Here is a 17,953-nt window from a genome sequence, read left to right on the forward strand (position 1 = left end):
ATTAATGTAACTTAGATTATAGATCCTATTCCTCTATAACTAGAGATATAATCTGATGTTACACGGAGACTTTTAAGGTGTTGAAATGTTTTTATATAGATCAACATATAGTAGAGTGTACAGATATTGGATCTATTATATGTAAATGTTTGAAATGATCATATAATTTCCCATAGTATCTTTTTCATTCAATTCAGCCAAGCAATTCTTTGATTTATTTTCTTTCAATAAGAATTTAATGCATACATATATATATATATATATATATATATATATATATATATATATATGTGTATATATATATATATATATATATATATATATATATATATACATTGTAAGACTGAAGGAAAAAAAGGTTAAAATACTTTATACAGTGTAAGTAAAGTTTATTTTGCTTGATCTGAATTGCAAGTTTATTTTGCTTGACAAACACAATAGAAAGGTATTTAAGTGACATATCCCCTTTAAATGAGGCAGAGAAGATACTGCAGGTTTTTTTTCTAAAATTGTATTCCATTTACATATTTGCATTTATAGTTTGAAGTGCATTTGAATAGATAATATATTGACATTTAGAGGTAACCTTTCTGTTTTTCATGCAACATTTATGTGCCTGGTTAACTTTTGCTATTACACTGACATCTGAAGAATATATCTATATATATATATATATATATATATATATATATATATATATATATATATATATATATATATATATATATAGTTGAATCTGTTTTTTAGGCTTCAAAACAATCTGTCATGAAAGAATTGTGTCACATCCATCCTAAAGAGTTCCAGAGGCTATTCAAACACACTGAAGCTGTTCTGGCAACTCATGGTGAACCAACCCAGTGCTGTCTTAGGTTGTGGGATGTCACACAGCAATATTTAGAACATAACCTGGATAAGTCCTTTATGACTTGCTGCCTAGGAACTCTTTTTTTAAGTTTGTAAAAATAAAGAAAGGTATACTACCAGCTACCTATACTTTATGATTAATCTACCCATTTATTGAGATTTCTATACCTATTAATCTTTGTCAGAAATACTTGTAATCTCATCCAGTTAGAGCAGCACCCACCTGACAGCATAGCAATTTCACCAGTGTGCCCCCCACTATCTCTCTATAATGTCCTCCAATATAGAGTCCTGCACGGAACCAATTTGCTAAACCCGGGACCCGCAAACTGCATCCGGACTAGCAAACCGCATTCTTACTTGTACCCGATACCCGACCCGCAAGTACCTTATCCACAACTCGTTTCGCGACCCACTGACCATCAAGAATCAGTAAGTGCTGTCATTGTAAATCGGAAGTGACAACATCGGAAGTAGGCGTGATCAGAAAAAATGAGTAAAACTCGCTCTTGTGAAGACCGGTGACACGCAGAACCGCCGACCCTCGTCTATACCCGCACCTGAAACTTCTACCCGCAACCTGCAGGTTACCCGCTTTTTTGTGGGTAACCTGCGGGTACCCAACTAGCTGCAGGACTCTACTCCAATGTACTTATGAGTAATCATGTACCCTTGCAAGCTCATTTTCTCCCGAGGAAAAAAAAACAACTTTGATAGTCCTTCCCTCATAGCTTTATTCTTCCATTCTTTTTATAAATCTGTCCAGTTCATGAATATCCTTCTTAATGACTGGAGCCAAACTGCACTGCATACTCAATGTGAAGCCTTAGCAAAGATCTTCAAAGAGGGACAATTATATATTCATTCCTTGCGTCTATGCCCTTTTTTATGCAAGAGCCACTGATTGTCATTGCCTAGAGTTACACAGCTTGTTGTACTCACACAAAAAAAACAAATCCTTATCAGTTAAAGGGATTCTGTAATGATTTTTATGGTGTAGTTTTTATTTCTAAATAACACTGTTTACATTACAAATAATTTACTCTACCATATAAAATTTTAGTCCTGAACCAACAAGTGTATTTTTTTTTTTTGCTGTAATATTGGTGTGTAGGCAGCCATCTCAGGTTATTTTGCCTGATCCTGTGCTTCCAGAAAGAGCTACCACAACATTATATATCATAAAAGAAAATGATGTTTTACTTTCTTCCATGTAGGGAGATTAAACTGGTGGTCAACTACATGCTCAAGTTGCAAACGTCTTCTGCCTTTAGCCACAACTGGAGATGGAAATTGCCTTTTACATGCTGCCTCTTTGGGTAAGATGGGAAGCTGCTGAGTGATTAAGTTAAGTTTGAAGTGCCATATTATTATGGACTCACTTATACAGCATTGTACTGTATAATCATTTTCATAGATTAATCCTAAAACGTTAAATAGTTATTTTGTACTATGTTAAAGTGTTGCTACCTAATTGCTTACAGATATATGAAAATATTGTCAATAATTCTGGTATACATTCAGGAATAGTTTTCATGCCCAATCTCACCCAAATTAAATGTTTAGGAAAGCAAATAGACGTTCTCCCCCGTCCCACCCATTGATCTTTAGGTTAATCACAGTTTTGGCCTCCAAGCAGGGAACTTTTTAATTCAAGACAAGGAAATAAACTAACCCCATCTTGTTTCCTTCAAGAGGTTATTTGAAAGTGGACATTTTATCCAGGTGAATGAGTTTGTTGTGGTGTGTTTGTACTCATCGTGGGAATTATCTGAGCTCTTAATATTCTCTGTCGTAGGGATGTGGGGATTTCATGACAGAGATCTGGTTCTGAGAAAAGCCCTTTATACCATGATGAGGAGTGGAGCTGAAAGGGAAGCACTGAAAAGACGATGGAGGTGGCAACAGACGCAGCAGAACAAAGAGGTAACCAGGCTCTTATTCTGACCATCATAAATGCCCCCCTGTGTGTTAATTCTGTTTGATACACTCTTTAATAGTTACACTCTTTGAGTTTGCCTCTTCACTTATCAGACTGTCTTAAGCTTTGTGTGTTATTATGTGAAGCCTGAAAAAATGCTGTGTTTGTATTCTGCATGTGCCTGTAGGTATAGGTTCATTTGTATCGGATGACTCATGAATTTGTACGTTTTATTTTATCTTTAGTTGGAATTGCCCAGAACTGTGACTTAAGGAGTCAGTTATAAGTTGCTTCTAGGGCCTCAAAATAGTATAGGTGAAAATGCATTATCAAGAGGTCCTGGTGAACTTAATTCCATACAATGATAAAACCACCAGGAGGGCAGGGAAAGAATGTTTACGACTTGGCAGGGGGCAATGTAGGAAGGGAAAACTTTTATTGAAATATAGGGCATTGGTCAGCAAGAGGCAGGTAGATGGATGGATGGATGATCAGACAACAGGCATAGATGCACAACATCATATATATAGATGGACAACATTGCCTTTACAAAAAGCCACAATTGGAAGAATTGCAATGCAGCATTGTGACTCTTTGTCAAGGTAACATTTGGCCAAAAGGTGTCCATGTGTGTCTCATTGGCAGATACATCTCACAAAGGAGGAGCCTGGCAGTAAGAAAACTCTGTACCAAAGGGCTTTAAGGATGGAATAAAGGAGGGATAAAAGGCTGACTTGCCATCAAAAACATGGTCTACATCATCAGCATGCATGGTTGTTGCAGCACAGAATGATTTTTCTTTTTCTCAGTAACCCCACGATTTTAGAAGCAAACCTATGACGTTTAAAGGGAATATTCAATATATTCTGTAGAATAAAAATTCTTCTTCTTTATCAATGAATGTTCATTTGAGATGTAATTGTCCTAGCTTGCTTCATTTGTGTAAGCAGATGCAACTAAATAATGAAAGAGGCGAGTGAAGCCCAACAAATATGAATATTTGCACATGCTCACACACATATTACCTTTTATCTAGGACTATGCAAGCCTTTTTTTAGAACACTGTAGCTGCACAAGTGGAAATCGACTCGTTCTTGGTATAATTGAATTAAACAATAAAGCAATATTTGCTCTCTTTGTTTGAGGCAGTCTTTGTTTCATTTCAGTAGTTCATTTTAATCACAAAATGAAGTGGTCATTTTAATCAATTTAACTGCGGATTTCACTTTACTTGCCCAGTAAATAAAACGAATGCATTCATGAATTGATTTTATTTGTAATATCTTGGTGGTTTTATTTATTTCCTGAGTAACACAGTGCAGTATGCTATGCTCCTATGCTAGATAAGTGATCTAGTTTTGAAATTCATATATACAGTATATATGCTGTAACAGAAAATGACAGTATTATAATGACTGCAGTGGTTAATGTGAGAACCAAGGGGAGAGAGAGAGCAGTAACGTAACTTGGTGGGGGCGGGCACTGGTGCGGGCCGTGCAGACGGGCCCGCCCCCACCCTCGTCTGCGCGATCTTTCTCTGCGCCTGCAGCCGACTCCAGCCGGCTGCAGCGCGCACGATCTTCCGGGGGGCCCTGCGGGGGTGCGGCCCTGGCCCATTTGCACCCCCTGCTCCCCCGGTAGTTACGCCCCTGAGAGAGAGCAAGCAGAAGAAGAAAGACCCATGTGTCAGACTTTGAAAACTACTTACATATACTGTAGTACATCAGCTAGCAGATCCCTTAATAAATATACTGTCCTTAAAGAGGTGGTTTACCTTTATGTTAACTTTCTCAAAACTTTCTCAAAAGAGCAAATAGATTTTTTTAAGGTCTAAGCAACCTTTCAATTGGCCTTCGTTTTTTTATTTTGTATAGTGTGTGAATTATTTGCCTTCTTCTTCTGACTCTTTTATTGCTACTTTATTGCTAATTTTTCTATTCAGGCCCTCTTTTATTCCAGTCTCTTATTCAAATCAGTGCATGCTGGCTAGGGTAATTTGGACCCTAGCAACTAGACTGCTAAAATTGTGAATTTGAGAGCTGCTGAATCAAATGCTAAACTCAAAAACCACAAATAAAAATCATTTAAAATTGTCTCAGAATCTCTCTACATCGTACTAAAAGTTAATTTAAAGGTGAACAACCCCTTTTAAAGGGAAAATAGAAAAATTCCCATTGTAATAGAATCTCTTGTACTGTATCTCTCACTGTATACATATGCATTGGTTTTTTTTGGGATAGAAGACTTCATTATCTCTCACATTCGACAGCTGAAGCTGTTTTGCTTTGCAAACCAGTTGGTTGGCATCGTCGCTCCTGCCATGATGTCACTCAGACTCTATATTTTCTATTTCCGCTCACAAGAGTGCATGTTTGCCAACTGCACTGGTTTGCAGAAAATTGCAGCCTTATCTGATACATATTAGGAAGGAAGGGAGACAAGTATTTCCTAAATGGTGGTAAAAATTATATTTCAAAGTACTTTTTTTAAGGAAATTTGGTAGAAGCCCTACAGGGGACAGGGGCATAACTACAGAGTTACAGACCCTGTGGCTGCAGGGGGGGGCAGGAGGTATAGGGAACCCCATGAAACCCTAATTAATGAGCAATTTCAATATATATTGGTAAAACAGGACAACCTCTGGATATTTTGTGGGCACTAAAATTAATTTGCTGTGGGGCCCATTAACGCCACTGGTAGGGGAAGGCTTCCCATTTAAGTTGCAATCCTTTAGTTAGAAATCAGTATTGGGGTGTTTGGAACAACTGTCAGAAAACATAATGCTAATTGTTACCCTGTCTTCCTGGTGTCATTTCTGAATTTTCAGTTATACTGCAGAATAAAACAAATTATTTGTTTTTTTAAAGGCAATTACTCACAGTTATTACTCCATGTCTCATCATATGCCAAGAAATCATCTCTTTCTGATATTCAGTATATATCAGACTGAGACATGTTTCAGACATGTTGGATGCCAGAGCTTAAGTACTTTTGGGCACAAATTCATGTAGAGCATTTAATGTCTTTGAATGCCAGTGGCATAATTAAAGGAAATACATATACTGAAGATTTTCCCATAACAGGCCTAAAGGGTCACTTGAAGTAGAGGGGATGCTCCAGTTATTGCACTGTTGTAGGAATGAAACTCTTACACAGATGATCAGTAGCAGTTAATATTTTGCCACTGGTTCTGTATTGTGAGACTTAAAGGGGAAGGAAACCTAGTTGGTGCAAAAACCTCCCCCCCCTGGCCTACCCGTCCCGCTGGGCAAATGCCCCTAACTTGTTACTTACCCTTCTGCGCAGGTCCAGTCCAGGGAGTTCACAGACGACATCTTCTTCCACGCGATCTTCTTCCTGCTTTGACCGGCGCATGCGCAGTAGGTGCATTTCGCCGGTACGATCTACTGCGCATGCGCCAAAAGTACAGCGTGACTTTTGGCGCATGCGCAGTAGATCCGTACCGGCGAAATGCTCCTGCTGCACATGCGCCAAAACGCCGGTCAAAGCAGGAAGAAGATCGTGTGGAAGAAGATGTCATCTGTGAACTCCCTGGACTGGACCTGCGCAGAAGGGTAAGTAACAAGTTAGGGGCATTTGCCCAGCGGGAGGGGTAGGCCAGGGGGAGGAGAAGAGGGTGGGCAACACACGGGAGGGGGGGAGGGTTTTTGCGCCAACTAGGTTTCCTTCCCCATCTAGAATATGCCGTACAGTTTTGGTCTCCATCACTCAAACAGGACTTTATTGAATTAGAGAGGGTACAGAGAAGGGCAACTAAGCTGGTAAAAGGTATTGAAAATCTTAGCTATGAGGAAAGACTGGCCAAATTGGGGATGTTCACGCTGGAGAAGAGGCGCTTAAGGGGAGATATGATGACTATGTATAAATATATAAGGGGATCATATAACAATCTCTCTAATGCTTTATTTACCAGTAGGTCTTTCCAGCTGACACAAGGTCACCCATTCCGATTAGAAGAAAAGAGGTTCCGCCTAAATATTCGGAAGGGGTTTTTTACAGTGAGAGCTGTGAAGATGTGGAATTCTCTCCCTGAATCAGTTGTACAGGCTGATACATTAGATAGCTTTAAGAAGGGGTTGGATGGCTTTTTAGCAAGTGAGGGAATACAGGGTTATGGGAAATAGCTCATAGTCCAAGTTGATCCAGGGACTAGTCCGATTGCCATTTTGGAGTCAGGAAGGAATTTTTCCCCCTCTAAGGCAAATTGGAGAGGCTTCAGATGTTTTTTTTTGCCTTCCTCTGGATCAACTGGCAGATAGGTAGTTAATAAACAAAAAAAAAAAAAAAAAGGTTGAACTCGATGGACATGTGTCTTTTTTCAACCTTACTTACTATGTTACTATGTTACTATGTTACTATGTTACTATGTTACTAAGTGCAGGTTAAACTACAAGCATATATTATTGTCCAAGGCAACTGTACTAGTTCGCATGTGACAATATTTGTCTTTAATGGCATCAATTATAGTATGTCAAGCAATTAAAACAATACGTTTGCTATAATGCCCTTTCTTTATAAAGCCAGCCTGTGTATTATAGAAGTAGTACTAGCATAACAGTATAAATATAATATTGCAGGTATGTGTGCATTGGTGTGAGTATGTGATTGAAGTATCATGTGCAGATAGTAGCCATGACCCATGAGTGGTCCAAAGTTATTCGGGAATCTTTATTAGGGCTACTTTCATTTTATTTGTTAATCAGATACCTGTACATTGAAAGAGTAGCCGAAATCCGCCTTTCTTTTGTTACAGACACAGTTAAACCAAACAGTTTAGCACAACAGAGTTCTGACAGTACTTGTCATCTTTACAGGCTGCTGCTGCTACATTAGACGTAGTATTGAGACAGCATGAGAAGTGATACTGGAGCAGGTTTGAAAATGTATGTGTGAAACATCACATCTAGAAACAGATATCCCTGCAGACTGTTTTCTATGCAGGCATATTGCAAGCTTTATATCAATCGAAATGTGGATATGGCAAATTCTGTAAGACCTTAAACTCAAAAAAGATGTTATTATATCTGGATGTCCCAAAGGGGCCAACACTTCTTGCCAACTGCCTGGGGGAAGGAATACTTGGTTCAAGGTTAGCTAGTGTGTCAGGGGACCCAGGACTGAATTTATTCAATAACCTACTTTCATAATTATGCCACCATGGCAACTCATATGCCAAATAAACAGTCTGCTATTGTGTTAATAGGAATGTCCCTTTAGTTATCTTGGGGATATTATTTTCAGAAGAAGGGCCTTCATTTAATCAAGATGGGGCATTTGGAGCACATAGTATAGTTTTTGGATTGGTTTTGCTGTAAAAATCAAAAAGGGTTAGCTGTTATTCAATTAGAATACTGTTTGCAAGTACGCAAGTCTAGTTGCACAATAGTTAAAGAAAAACTATACCCCAAAAATGAATATTTAAGCAACAGATCGTTTATATCATATTAAGTGACATATTAGAAACTGGAATATATATTTAAGTAAATATTGCCCTTTTACATCTCTTGCCTTGAACCACCATTTGGTCTGTGTGCTGCCTCAGAGATCACCTGACCAGAAATACTGCAGCTCTAACTGTAACAGGAAGAAGTGTTGAAGCAAAATACACAGCTCTGTCTGTTAATTTGCTCATGTGACCTAACAAGTATGGTTTGTTGGTATGTTTGTGTGCACCGTGAATCATACGATCCAGGGGGCGGTCTTTATTTTTTAAAAATGGCAATTTTCTATTTATGATTACCCAATGGCACATACTACTAAAAAAGCATATTATTATAAAAATGGTTTATTTACATGAATCAGGGTTTTACATGTGAGCTGTTTTATGCAATATTTTTGTATAGAGACCTACATTGTTTGGGGGTATAGTTTTCCTTTAAGTATCTCTGCATGCGTTAGCAAAAATAATTTTTTAGAGGTGGTTCACCTTTATAAAAAATGCCATTATGCTGGGACAGGTAAGTTAAAAATCTGTAGTAAAAGGAGAACTTAAAAAAATGAATATGGCTAAAAATGCCATATTTTATAAAATGAACTTATTGCACCAGCTCAATGTATCAACTTTTCAATAGCAGCAATGCCCCAGGACTTCAAACTTGTCACCATCTTGGAAAGTGTGACACTCACAGGCTCTGAGCAGCTGTTTAAAAGCTAAGGATAGGGGGCGTTGCAAATGATCAAGCAGAAAATGAGGTTGGCCTGTAATATAAGATGATGCTACAAGGCTGATTATTACATTTTGACGGTAGTTGCACTTGTTTTGTTGCTACAATATAGTAATTATCAGTATTAATTACTAATCAGCCTTATATTGTGACATTTCTATTCTATGTGTACTGCATATTTAGAGTCTGTACCTAAGCTCAATAATTGACTGCAGCACAGAGCATGTGCAGTGAATCAGCAAAAAAGTAGATGGGGAGCTACTGGGGCATCTTCAGAGACACAGATCTTCCCTGTTAAAAGGATGTGGTTGCCTTGGGCTGGCACTGAAGCCCTTTGCATAATGTACAGCATTTCTAGCCTATTTCTATAGTTAAGCTTTAGTTATTTAAGGCCTAAACCATTCCTCCCCTATGTATTTTGTAAATGAAATGGCAATGTTAAATGACTAATCCATGAAACCATTGATTGGAACTTGCCTTATTTCTGATTGTTTGCCATACAGTCTGGGCTGGTTTACACAGAGGATGAGTGGGAACGAGAATGGAACGAACTACTAAAGTTGGCCTCTAGTGAACCACGGACACATTTTAGCAAGAATGGAGGCTCTGGTGGTGGGTAAGTATTGTGCAACTTTCCCACCATTATTTTCTTGAAAATATGCATGTACAGTTGAAGTTTGGGCACCCCTGACCAAATTACATATTTAGTTCATTTTTTAAGTGAAACTACTGCAGTAATCAGTTTGTAAATAACATATTTACAAATGTTAATGCAAAGTTACATCAGAAACTTTAAAACATTTGATATAAATAATTTTTTGTTTATCTGTCCACTGATAAACACTGATTTTATAAGGTCCCTGGCCCTAATTATCTCATTAGATATTAAAGGGGTGGTTTGCCTTTAAATTAACTTTTAGTATGTTATAGAATGGCCAATTCTAGGAAACTTTTCAATTGATCCTAAATTTATTTTTTAAGTTTTTGAATTATTTGTCTTGTTCTTCTGACACTTTACAGTTTTCAAATGGGGGTCAATGACCCCATTTACTTCTCTGTAAGGCTACACATTTATTGATATTGCTACTTTTTATTACCCACCTTTCGATTCAGGCCCTTTCCTATTCATATTCCAGTCTTTTATTCAAATCAGTGCATGGTTGAGGGTAATTTGGACCCTAGCAACCAGATTGCTGAAATTGCAAACTGGAGAGCTGCTGAATAAAAAACTCTATAACCCAAAAACCATAAATGATAAAAAAAAATTCAAACCAATTGCAAATTGCCTCAGAATATCACTCTCTACATCTAAAAAGGTACTAAAATTTAATGAAAAGGTGAACAACCCCTTAATAGCATTTAGGACTTATCACCTGTTGACAATTGCAGAGCTAAATAAAATACCTGACATTCCAAACTTAACAATATATACACAGAATGGTATAATAAGGGGTCTTTCTGTAATTCAGATCTCCATACTTTAAAGTCTACTAAAAAAAGTTTAAAATGAAATAAACTTAATAGCATTGTTTTGCCTCCAATAAGTATTAATTATATCTTAGTTGGGATCAAGTACATGCTACTGTTTTATTATTAAAGAGAAAAAGGAAACCATTTTTAAAAGTGTGAATTATTCATTATGATGGAGTCTATGGAAGATAGTGTTTCCATATTTCTGAGCTTTCTCAATAATGGGTTTCCGGATAACGAATCCAATACCTGTATCTATAAGAGGTTCAGAAATTCTAATATTCTCTTTGATTCCACTTTGCTGCATGTTTTCTGAACGCCGTTTATCACAGTGAATTGATTATTTTAATTGTAGTATACCGAAACATCTCCTTCATCTAATATAGAATGTGCTTCAGGTATTTCTCACGTTGGCAGCTGGGATCTCCCTCTTGACTAGGTTTAAGATTTTATACATATGATTTTCCTCTTGAGTTGTTTTCACCTACTTTTCTTTTGTATATGCATTTTGGCAGGTCACATATTCATTTGTGAATAGCTAGCCATCTCAAATAAGAACATTAACCTGTACTGATCACTTTTAAATATATGGTTTGCTTTGTGTTTGCATAGCAGATTTTAAGTGCTCGGCCTTTCCTGCTCTTCATGCAGATTGTAACAAAGGTGCTCCCTTGTGTGCTGTGACAGGCGTATAGATTTTGGTTTGTATAATGCACAGACAGGAAATTGATCTTTGCTCCGTAAAGTGAAGTATTAAAACCGCATTTGTAATATGAATTTTTAATATGCTGTATCCTCATTATATGCATGTGACTATAAAGCACCATTGCCACAGCAAATATAGCTGTTTTAGACCTACTTTATACGTGACTAGAATTGTATAGATCTAAATGTAGAGAATGCCACTGTGTGCCTTGGGCATATGATGTATATCACAGATGTTTAACATTCTTTATATACTATAAAGCAAAAAATGTGTAAACCAGCCCTCCCCCAATCATCCACCTTTGGTGATCAAAAACTCAGCCCACCTTGTGTTGAATATAAAAATAATATAAATCCAGACATATTAATGGCAGTCTGAGAATGACGCTAGTTATATTTAACAGCAGTATGTGGAACCCAAGACAGAATAGCATTTATGCAACGGTTTAAAACAGGAAGCTTTTTAGAGCATTGCTTTAATATCACAAATTGTTAAATTGTCCAGATCATGAATCTGCAGAAGACTATTCAGAGCACTCTGCTGGTCATCAGCAAACACTGCAAGAAATCCCTTTTTTTTTGGTATTATAGGTCTGGGACCTGTTATCCAGAATGCTCAGGACCTGGGGTTTTCCTGATAAGGGATCTTTCTGTAATTTGTTTACTCCATATATGTCTGCTAAAAAATAATGTAAACATTAAATACACCCAAAAGGATTGTTTTGCTTCCAATAAGGATTAATTATATCTTAGTTTGGATCAAGTACAAGTACTTTTTTATTATAACAGGGAAAAAGGAAATCATTTTTAAAAATTAGAATTATATGCTTATAATGGAGTCTATGGGCAATGGTCTGCCTGTAATATGGAGCTTCCTGGATAATGGGTTTCCGGCAGGGTCAGACATGGGGTAGGCAGAAGAGGCACGTGCCTAGAGTGCAAAGGTAGAGGGGAGCAGGCACGTACCTCTTCTGAGGCCTTTCCCTAGTTCGGACCGTTGTGTCCAGAAGCTGCAGCAGCTGTTCCTTCTGCAAGCGCAGTAGCGCTTCCTCGGCGAATGCGCATTATCGCTTTCGCCGAATGCGCATTATCGCTTCCTCTGTGAATGCGCATTATCGCTTCTTCGGCGCATGCACTCTTCCGCGCATGCACACCCGTGCTGCCTCATCTCTTGTGCTCTACTTCGCATGCCTGAACAGTGTGGGTGCCATGTAGTCAGCCGGGTTGCCTAGGGCGTCCGGCCGACTTGGCCCGGCACTGGTTTCCGGATAACAGATACCTGTACTTTATTTTTATGTTATAAAAAAACTTTATGTAATAAAGTTTAAGTTTAGGGATAGTCATAATAATCCCCTAGCAGACATTAATAATAACTGACAAGTTCAGTTTTTTATATGTTTAAAAGTTATAAAAATTTTTATATTTTCCGTTTTGGATAAGCAATCTATAAAATGTTAGTAATGTAACCCCCATGTTTATAATATAGTTAATTGTTTAAATATTAACCAATTTGTTTTGGTTGTTGTTGTTAATCAAGCAGTAGATAGAGATTTTAACTGAATGAGTAGTTCAATTATTAAAAAGTATGAGCATGAAACAGGAAGCCGATGGAACAGAGGAAACAACCTAAATACGTTCAATGCAGATTTAGTGCATGCTGTTTATTATAGCTGCATACTTTCTGCTGTAACTTTCAGTTTGCCGATTGCCAGTTTAAAACAGCTATGGAGCGTGTCCCCAGACCATTAATAAATTAAATTGTGTAGCTTCATAGTAATACTATACTATACTAAAGGTAAACGTAGACAGAAAACTTAACTATTAAATTAAGAATGTTTCCAAAGTAGACCCAGCCATAGTAAGATTATCCTCCAGAGTTCAAACAAATTATACTGAAGCTTTGATGAGGAAACAGAATTCTTCTTCCACAAGGCAAGAGAACTATAATCACAGACCTTGGTCATTCTGTTCCAGGTCAGCCAGGAAACCTAGATCACAAGCACATGGTCAGTCCAGCAGAAGATGCAAAATTTATAGCAACCCCAATACAAATCATGAATAAAAGTAAGCACAACCAAGAACTAGAACTCCTGGCTCATCTCAAATATCAAAAGCTCCAACCCCGTTAGGAGGAAAACAAATTAATATTAATGACACTTTTTCCATTGTAACATGGGCAAGATACAGCACTATCTTTCTCTTTCACTTTGGACAACTTTGAAGGCATAAATAATTACTGTAACAGGGCTGTTGAACCACTGGGCTAGTGTGTTATATTAAATACATCATCTCTAGCCATATTGTTTGTTAGGGTTTACTTTACTGGGAGCTTAGGCATCTTTCTGTCTAAAGTTAGCCATTCATTTAAAGATTATGTGAAATGAACAGATCTTTCCCTGATATGCCTACCGTGAGTGCCAATCCCGTAGGATCACAAAAGGGATACAGAGCCATCAATGATCCAATGCCATCATCACCCGACAACATTTTTAAACTTGTCCCATTAATACAGTATATGGCCAATTTACAGCAAGTAATGTGGCCATACATGGCCAGATTTAAGCTGCGGATACAAGTCTTTTAGACAGATTTGGCAGCCCTATGGCTGAACGATCGAATTAAGGTGGCCATACACGGGCTGATAAAAGCTGCCGACAGACCGAGTCGGCAGCTTATTGGGCCGTGTATGGGGGCCCCTGACGGGCTTCCCCGATCGAGTTCGGCCAGATCTCGATCAGATGGGACTAAAAATCCCGTCGGATTGCGGCCGCATCTGTTCGTTGATGCCGACCGCCCGTTCGCTGGGATCCGATCTTTGGGCCCTAGGGCCCACGATCGGATCAGCCCGATATTGCCCACCTCAAGGTGGGCATATCGGAGGGAGATCCGCTCGTTTGGCAACATCACCAAACGAGCGGATCTCTCCTTGTATGGCCACCTTTAGCATGATATCTCCCTGCCTGAGGTGATGACTTGGCATGTCTTAAGGCAGATGTTGATAAATGCTTATACTCCTCTATTGCAATTTCTGTATATTTTTGGCACGGCCAAGGAGAATACAACTGTGATTGGTTTACAGTACAGTTTGTACCATGTTATTATGGAAGCCTGAAATGTCAGTTGTTCTGTGTCGCACTAAGGTGTAAGACTTTGTTTTTGCCAGTATGTGATCTGCCTTGGATAGTGGAAGGACTGTGTATTTGTGTATTATCTGAATTACATACTCCAGAATTTAGGAGTTTTGTTTGTATCTTGTTACACGTGTATTTATCTAATTATGTTGTCTGGAGACGCAAATCAGTGTTTCTCTTGTTGGATTCAGTTATTTAATTATACATTCAATCATATTTTAGTATTGTAGCCTCAAAAAAGATAACCAAAATTCCTTCATATTTAGCCATGCTCAGTGGGCACAGTGAAGTAACTAAATGAAATGTTGTTGGATATTTGTTCTGGAAAGTTATACATGTTTGATATAATAGTATACAGGTACATGTAAATGTTACCATAAATACATGGGAACAAACATTGCAATACATTAATATAACTATGCATGATGGTTGCAAAATATTAGGTTATTGCAACCATGCATAGTTATATTATTATATTAGGCTGCACAGGATAAAGGAGAGATCTGGCCCCCAGAGCTTGCAATAATAGTGCTGCCATTTAACTAGTCAGCGGAATCATGCATGCTTAGATATTTCTCTGCATAAGAAAAGTTTATTTTTCAATTTTTCTGTACATATCCATGGGTTCGTCATCGCTTTAATTAACATATATAGCAAACAAACGGATTTTAATTTGCAAATGCCTCACCATCTGCACTGCAGGAGGTATCTGATAGTAGCGCAGAAAAAGCTTTCAGGGCGGAGGGGTGAGGCATCTTTTATTAGCTATTTAGTTGAGCAAGTGTTTGTGCCACTGCAGGAATCCAAATAAAATGCAAATGAATCTGCACTGCAAATTAAATATACACGGCACTGCAGTCACCCTACTCATCAAATGAAAAAGAACAATGTTCTGCATTTAATCAAATATAATCACCCAGAATTCTAATTTGTAATACATTTTCCATCTTGCATTAAATAGCTACGGGGTTTTAAAGGAATAGTTCAGTGTGAAAATAAAAACTGTGTAAATAGATAGGCTGTGCAAAATAAAAAGTGTTTCTAATATAGTTAGTTAGCCAAAAATGTAATATATAAAAGCTGGAGTGAACAGATGTCTAATAAAACTGCCAGAATCCAACTTCCTGCTTTTCAGCTCTATAACTCTGAGTTAGTCAGCGACTTGAAGGGGGGGCCACATGGTACATTTCTGTTCAGTGAGTTTGTAATTGATCCTCAGCATTCAGCTCAGATTCAAAAGCAACAGATATGACCCATGTGGCCCCCCCTCAAGTCTCTGATTGGTTACTGTCTGGTAGCCAGGGTAACCAGTCAGTGTAAACCTCAGTGTAAACCAAGAGAGCTGAAAAGCAGGAAGTAGTGCTCTGACTGACTTGTTATACATCAAATCACTCCAGCCTTTATACATTACATTTTTGGCTAACTAACTATATTAGAAACATTTTTTATTTTGCACAGCCTATCTATTTACCCAGTTTTTAATTTTACACTGAACAATTCCTTTAATGGTAAGTAACATTTACACTTACTTACCATGTAGACAGTATTATCTTTATTTATAAATATATAATACACAAAAGCCAGTTCTGATGTCATTTCTGTCACATGACTCACTTAAATTTGTGTATTATAATAAATAAAGTACCTCCAGTTGCAAAATATGAGGATATTAGAAGTTACCTCGGAGTTCCATGACCTGTATAAAAACACTCGGCCTTCGGCCTCGTGTTTTTATATGGTCATGAAACTCCTCAGTAACTTATAATATCCTTATATTTTACAAGAGGGGGTACTTTATTCACTATATATTTATTTATATAGTGAATAATGTACCCCCTGTTGTAAAATATAAGGATATTATAAGTTACAGAGGAGTTTCATGACCGAAGGCCGAGTGTTTTTGTACAGGTCATGGAACTCAGAGGTAACTTCTAATATCCTCATATTTTATAACAGGGGGTACTTTATTTATTATAATACACACATTTTAGTGAGTCATGTGACAGAAATGACATCAGAACTCACCGTTTATAACTGATGACATTAGAACTCACCATTTATAAGGATATGATTTACAAGATATTCATGGCTTTTGTGTATTATAAAGATATATTATTATATTATTTATACAGGTATGGGACTGTTTATCCAGAATGCTCGGGACCTGGGGTTTTCTGAATAACAGATCTTTCTGAAATTTGGATCTTCATACCTTAAGTCTGCTTAGGGGCACATTTATCAAAATGTGAGTTTAGAGCTTCATAAGCAAAAACTCACAGACGTTCTATTCATTCCTATGGGATTTTTAGAATTGTATTAATCAATGGGTGAAAGTTAGAGCTCACAATTTGATAAATAGGGTTCTAAATATCCTATAGGGATAAATAGAGTGTCAGTGAGAAACTCAAATTCTAAAATCTGCCCCTAAAAAAACTCATTTGGTTGGATTTAATTCCAATAACGATTAATTAGTAAAGGAAACTGATACTCACCGACGCCATGCTCTGGTCCAATATGGTGGCGCTCTGGTCCAAGATGGCGGCGTCCTGTTCCTCCACGTGGGTCCTGCTGGTTGCAGCGCTGTGACGCCAGCGCCTTCTCGCCCGCTGATTGGACGCTGTCGTCAGAATGGACGCTGTCGTCAGAATGGACGCTGGCATCAGAACGGGTGCTGGCGTCGGAACGCCAGCGTCAGAGTCATGACATCATCGCGTCCAACTTTTGGTGCCAAAGGAGGCCTATTTAAAGGAGCTTGAACACTGCAACCTTGCCCAATTAAAGGTTTTACTTTGTGTATTCCTGGTTATGATTATAGCTTGTCTTATTTGATTCCTGTGTATCGACTTCTGCCTGTTAACCGTATTGACCCTTCTCTGCCTGGATTGAACCCGTTGCCTGGACTTTGACCATTCTTTTGCCAAACTCTCTTGTTACCGCGAACCTCGGTCTGACGAACTGCCTCCTCCTTTGTCCGCTCTCCTAACTGTGCCCACGGGCCCATACAATTATATCTTAGTTGGGATCAAGTACAAGGTACTGTTTTATTATTACAGAGTGAAAGGAAATCATTTTTAGAAATTTGGATTATTTGGATAAAATGGAGTCTGTGAGTGACTTTTCATAATTCGGAGCTTTTCCGATAAACCGGGATTTAGGATAATGGTTTGTTTTTTTCCCCTTTTTCTAATTTTCATTTCTCTAACAGAGCTTGAACAATAATTATACAATAATGTTTTCATAATCCTTTAACATCTTTTCAAGCTAAAATGATCCCTGAATAATTGTTGGAGGTGGGGCTTGAAACCAAAAATGTATATATATGATATTTTTTGAAAGATAATAAAAAAAAATCCTTTTCATGTTGGATCAACATGGATTACAGTTGGGAGCTAATACCATGTTGACATAGGAATTATTTACAGTATATATTTTGTGTATAGCAATGTGGTAAGTCATTACATTCTAAAAGTATTTCTAATGTTCCATCAAGCATCAGAGTGATTAGGGTCAGTCTGTAGGAAGAAGATAAATGCATGTTATAGATAGTTGAGAGTCTATTCTTCCTTGCACTTTAAAATCCATTTCCTTGTTGATTGGAAGCCTTAGCAGCCTTTTAAATACCAAAGCCAAGTATCCTATCTTGGCTGAAAGAAATCATATTGGCATCAGAGCATGAG

At 37.8% G+C, this 17,953-nt stretch overlaps 1 protein-coding gene across 4 annotated transcripts in view; it reads left to right on the forward strand.

Annotated features, from left to right (window-relative positions):
• Positions 1-17,953, forward strand: part of otud7a.L (OTU deubiquitinase 7A L homeolog) — a 136,771-nt gene that overhangs the window by 88,256 nt on the left and 30,562 nt on the right. For all 4 annotated transcript variants that reach the window (XM_018252994.2, XM_018252993.2, XM_018252995.2 and 1 more), the window contains 3 exons: positions 2,082-2,183; positions 2,663-2,790; positions 9,474-9,586. In XM_018252994.2, coding sequence (XP_018108483.1) covers positions 2,082-2,183; positions 2,663-2,790; positions 9,474-9,586 — 343 coding nt within the window. The remainder of the gene's footprint in view (positions 1-2,081; positions 2,184-2,662; positions 2,791-9,473; positions 9,587-17,953) is intronic.

This window comes from Xenopus laevis, chromosome 3L, assembly GCF_017654675.1.
Source record: "Xenopus laevis strain J_2021 chromosome 3L, Xenopus_laevis_v10.1, whole genome shotgun sequence".
Taxonomy (NCBI): Eukaryota; Metazoa; Chordata; class Amphibia; order Anura; family Pipidae; genus Xenopus; species Xenopus laevis.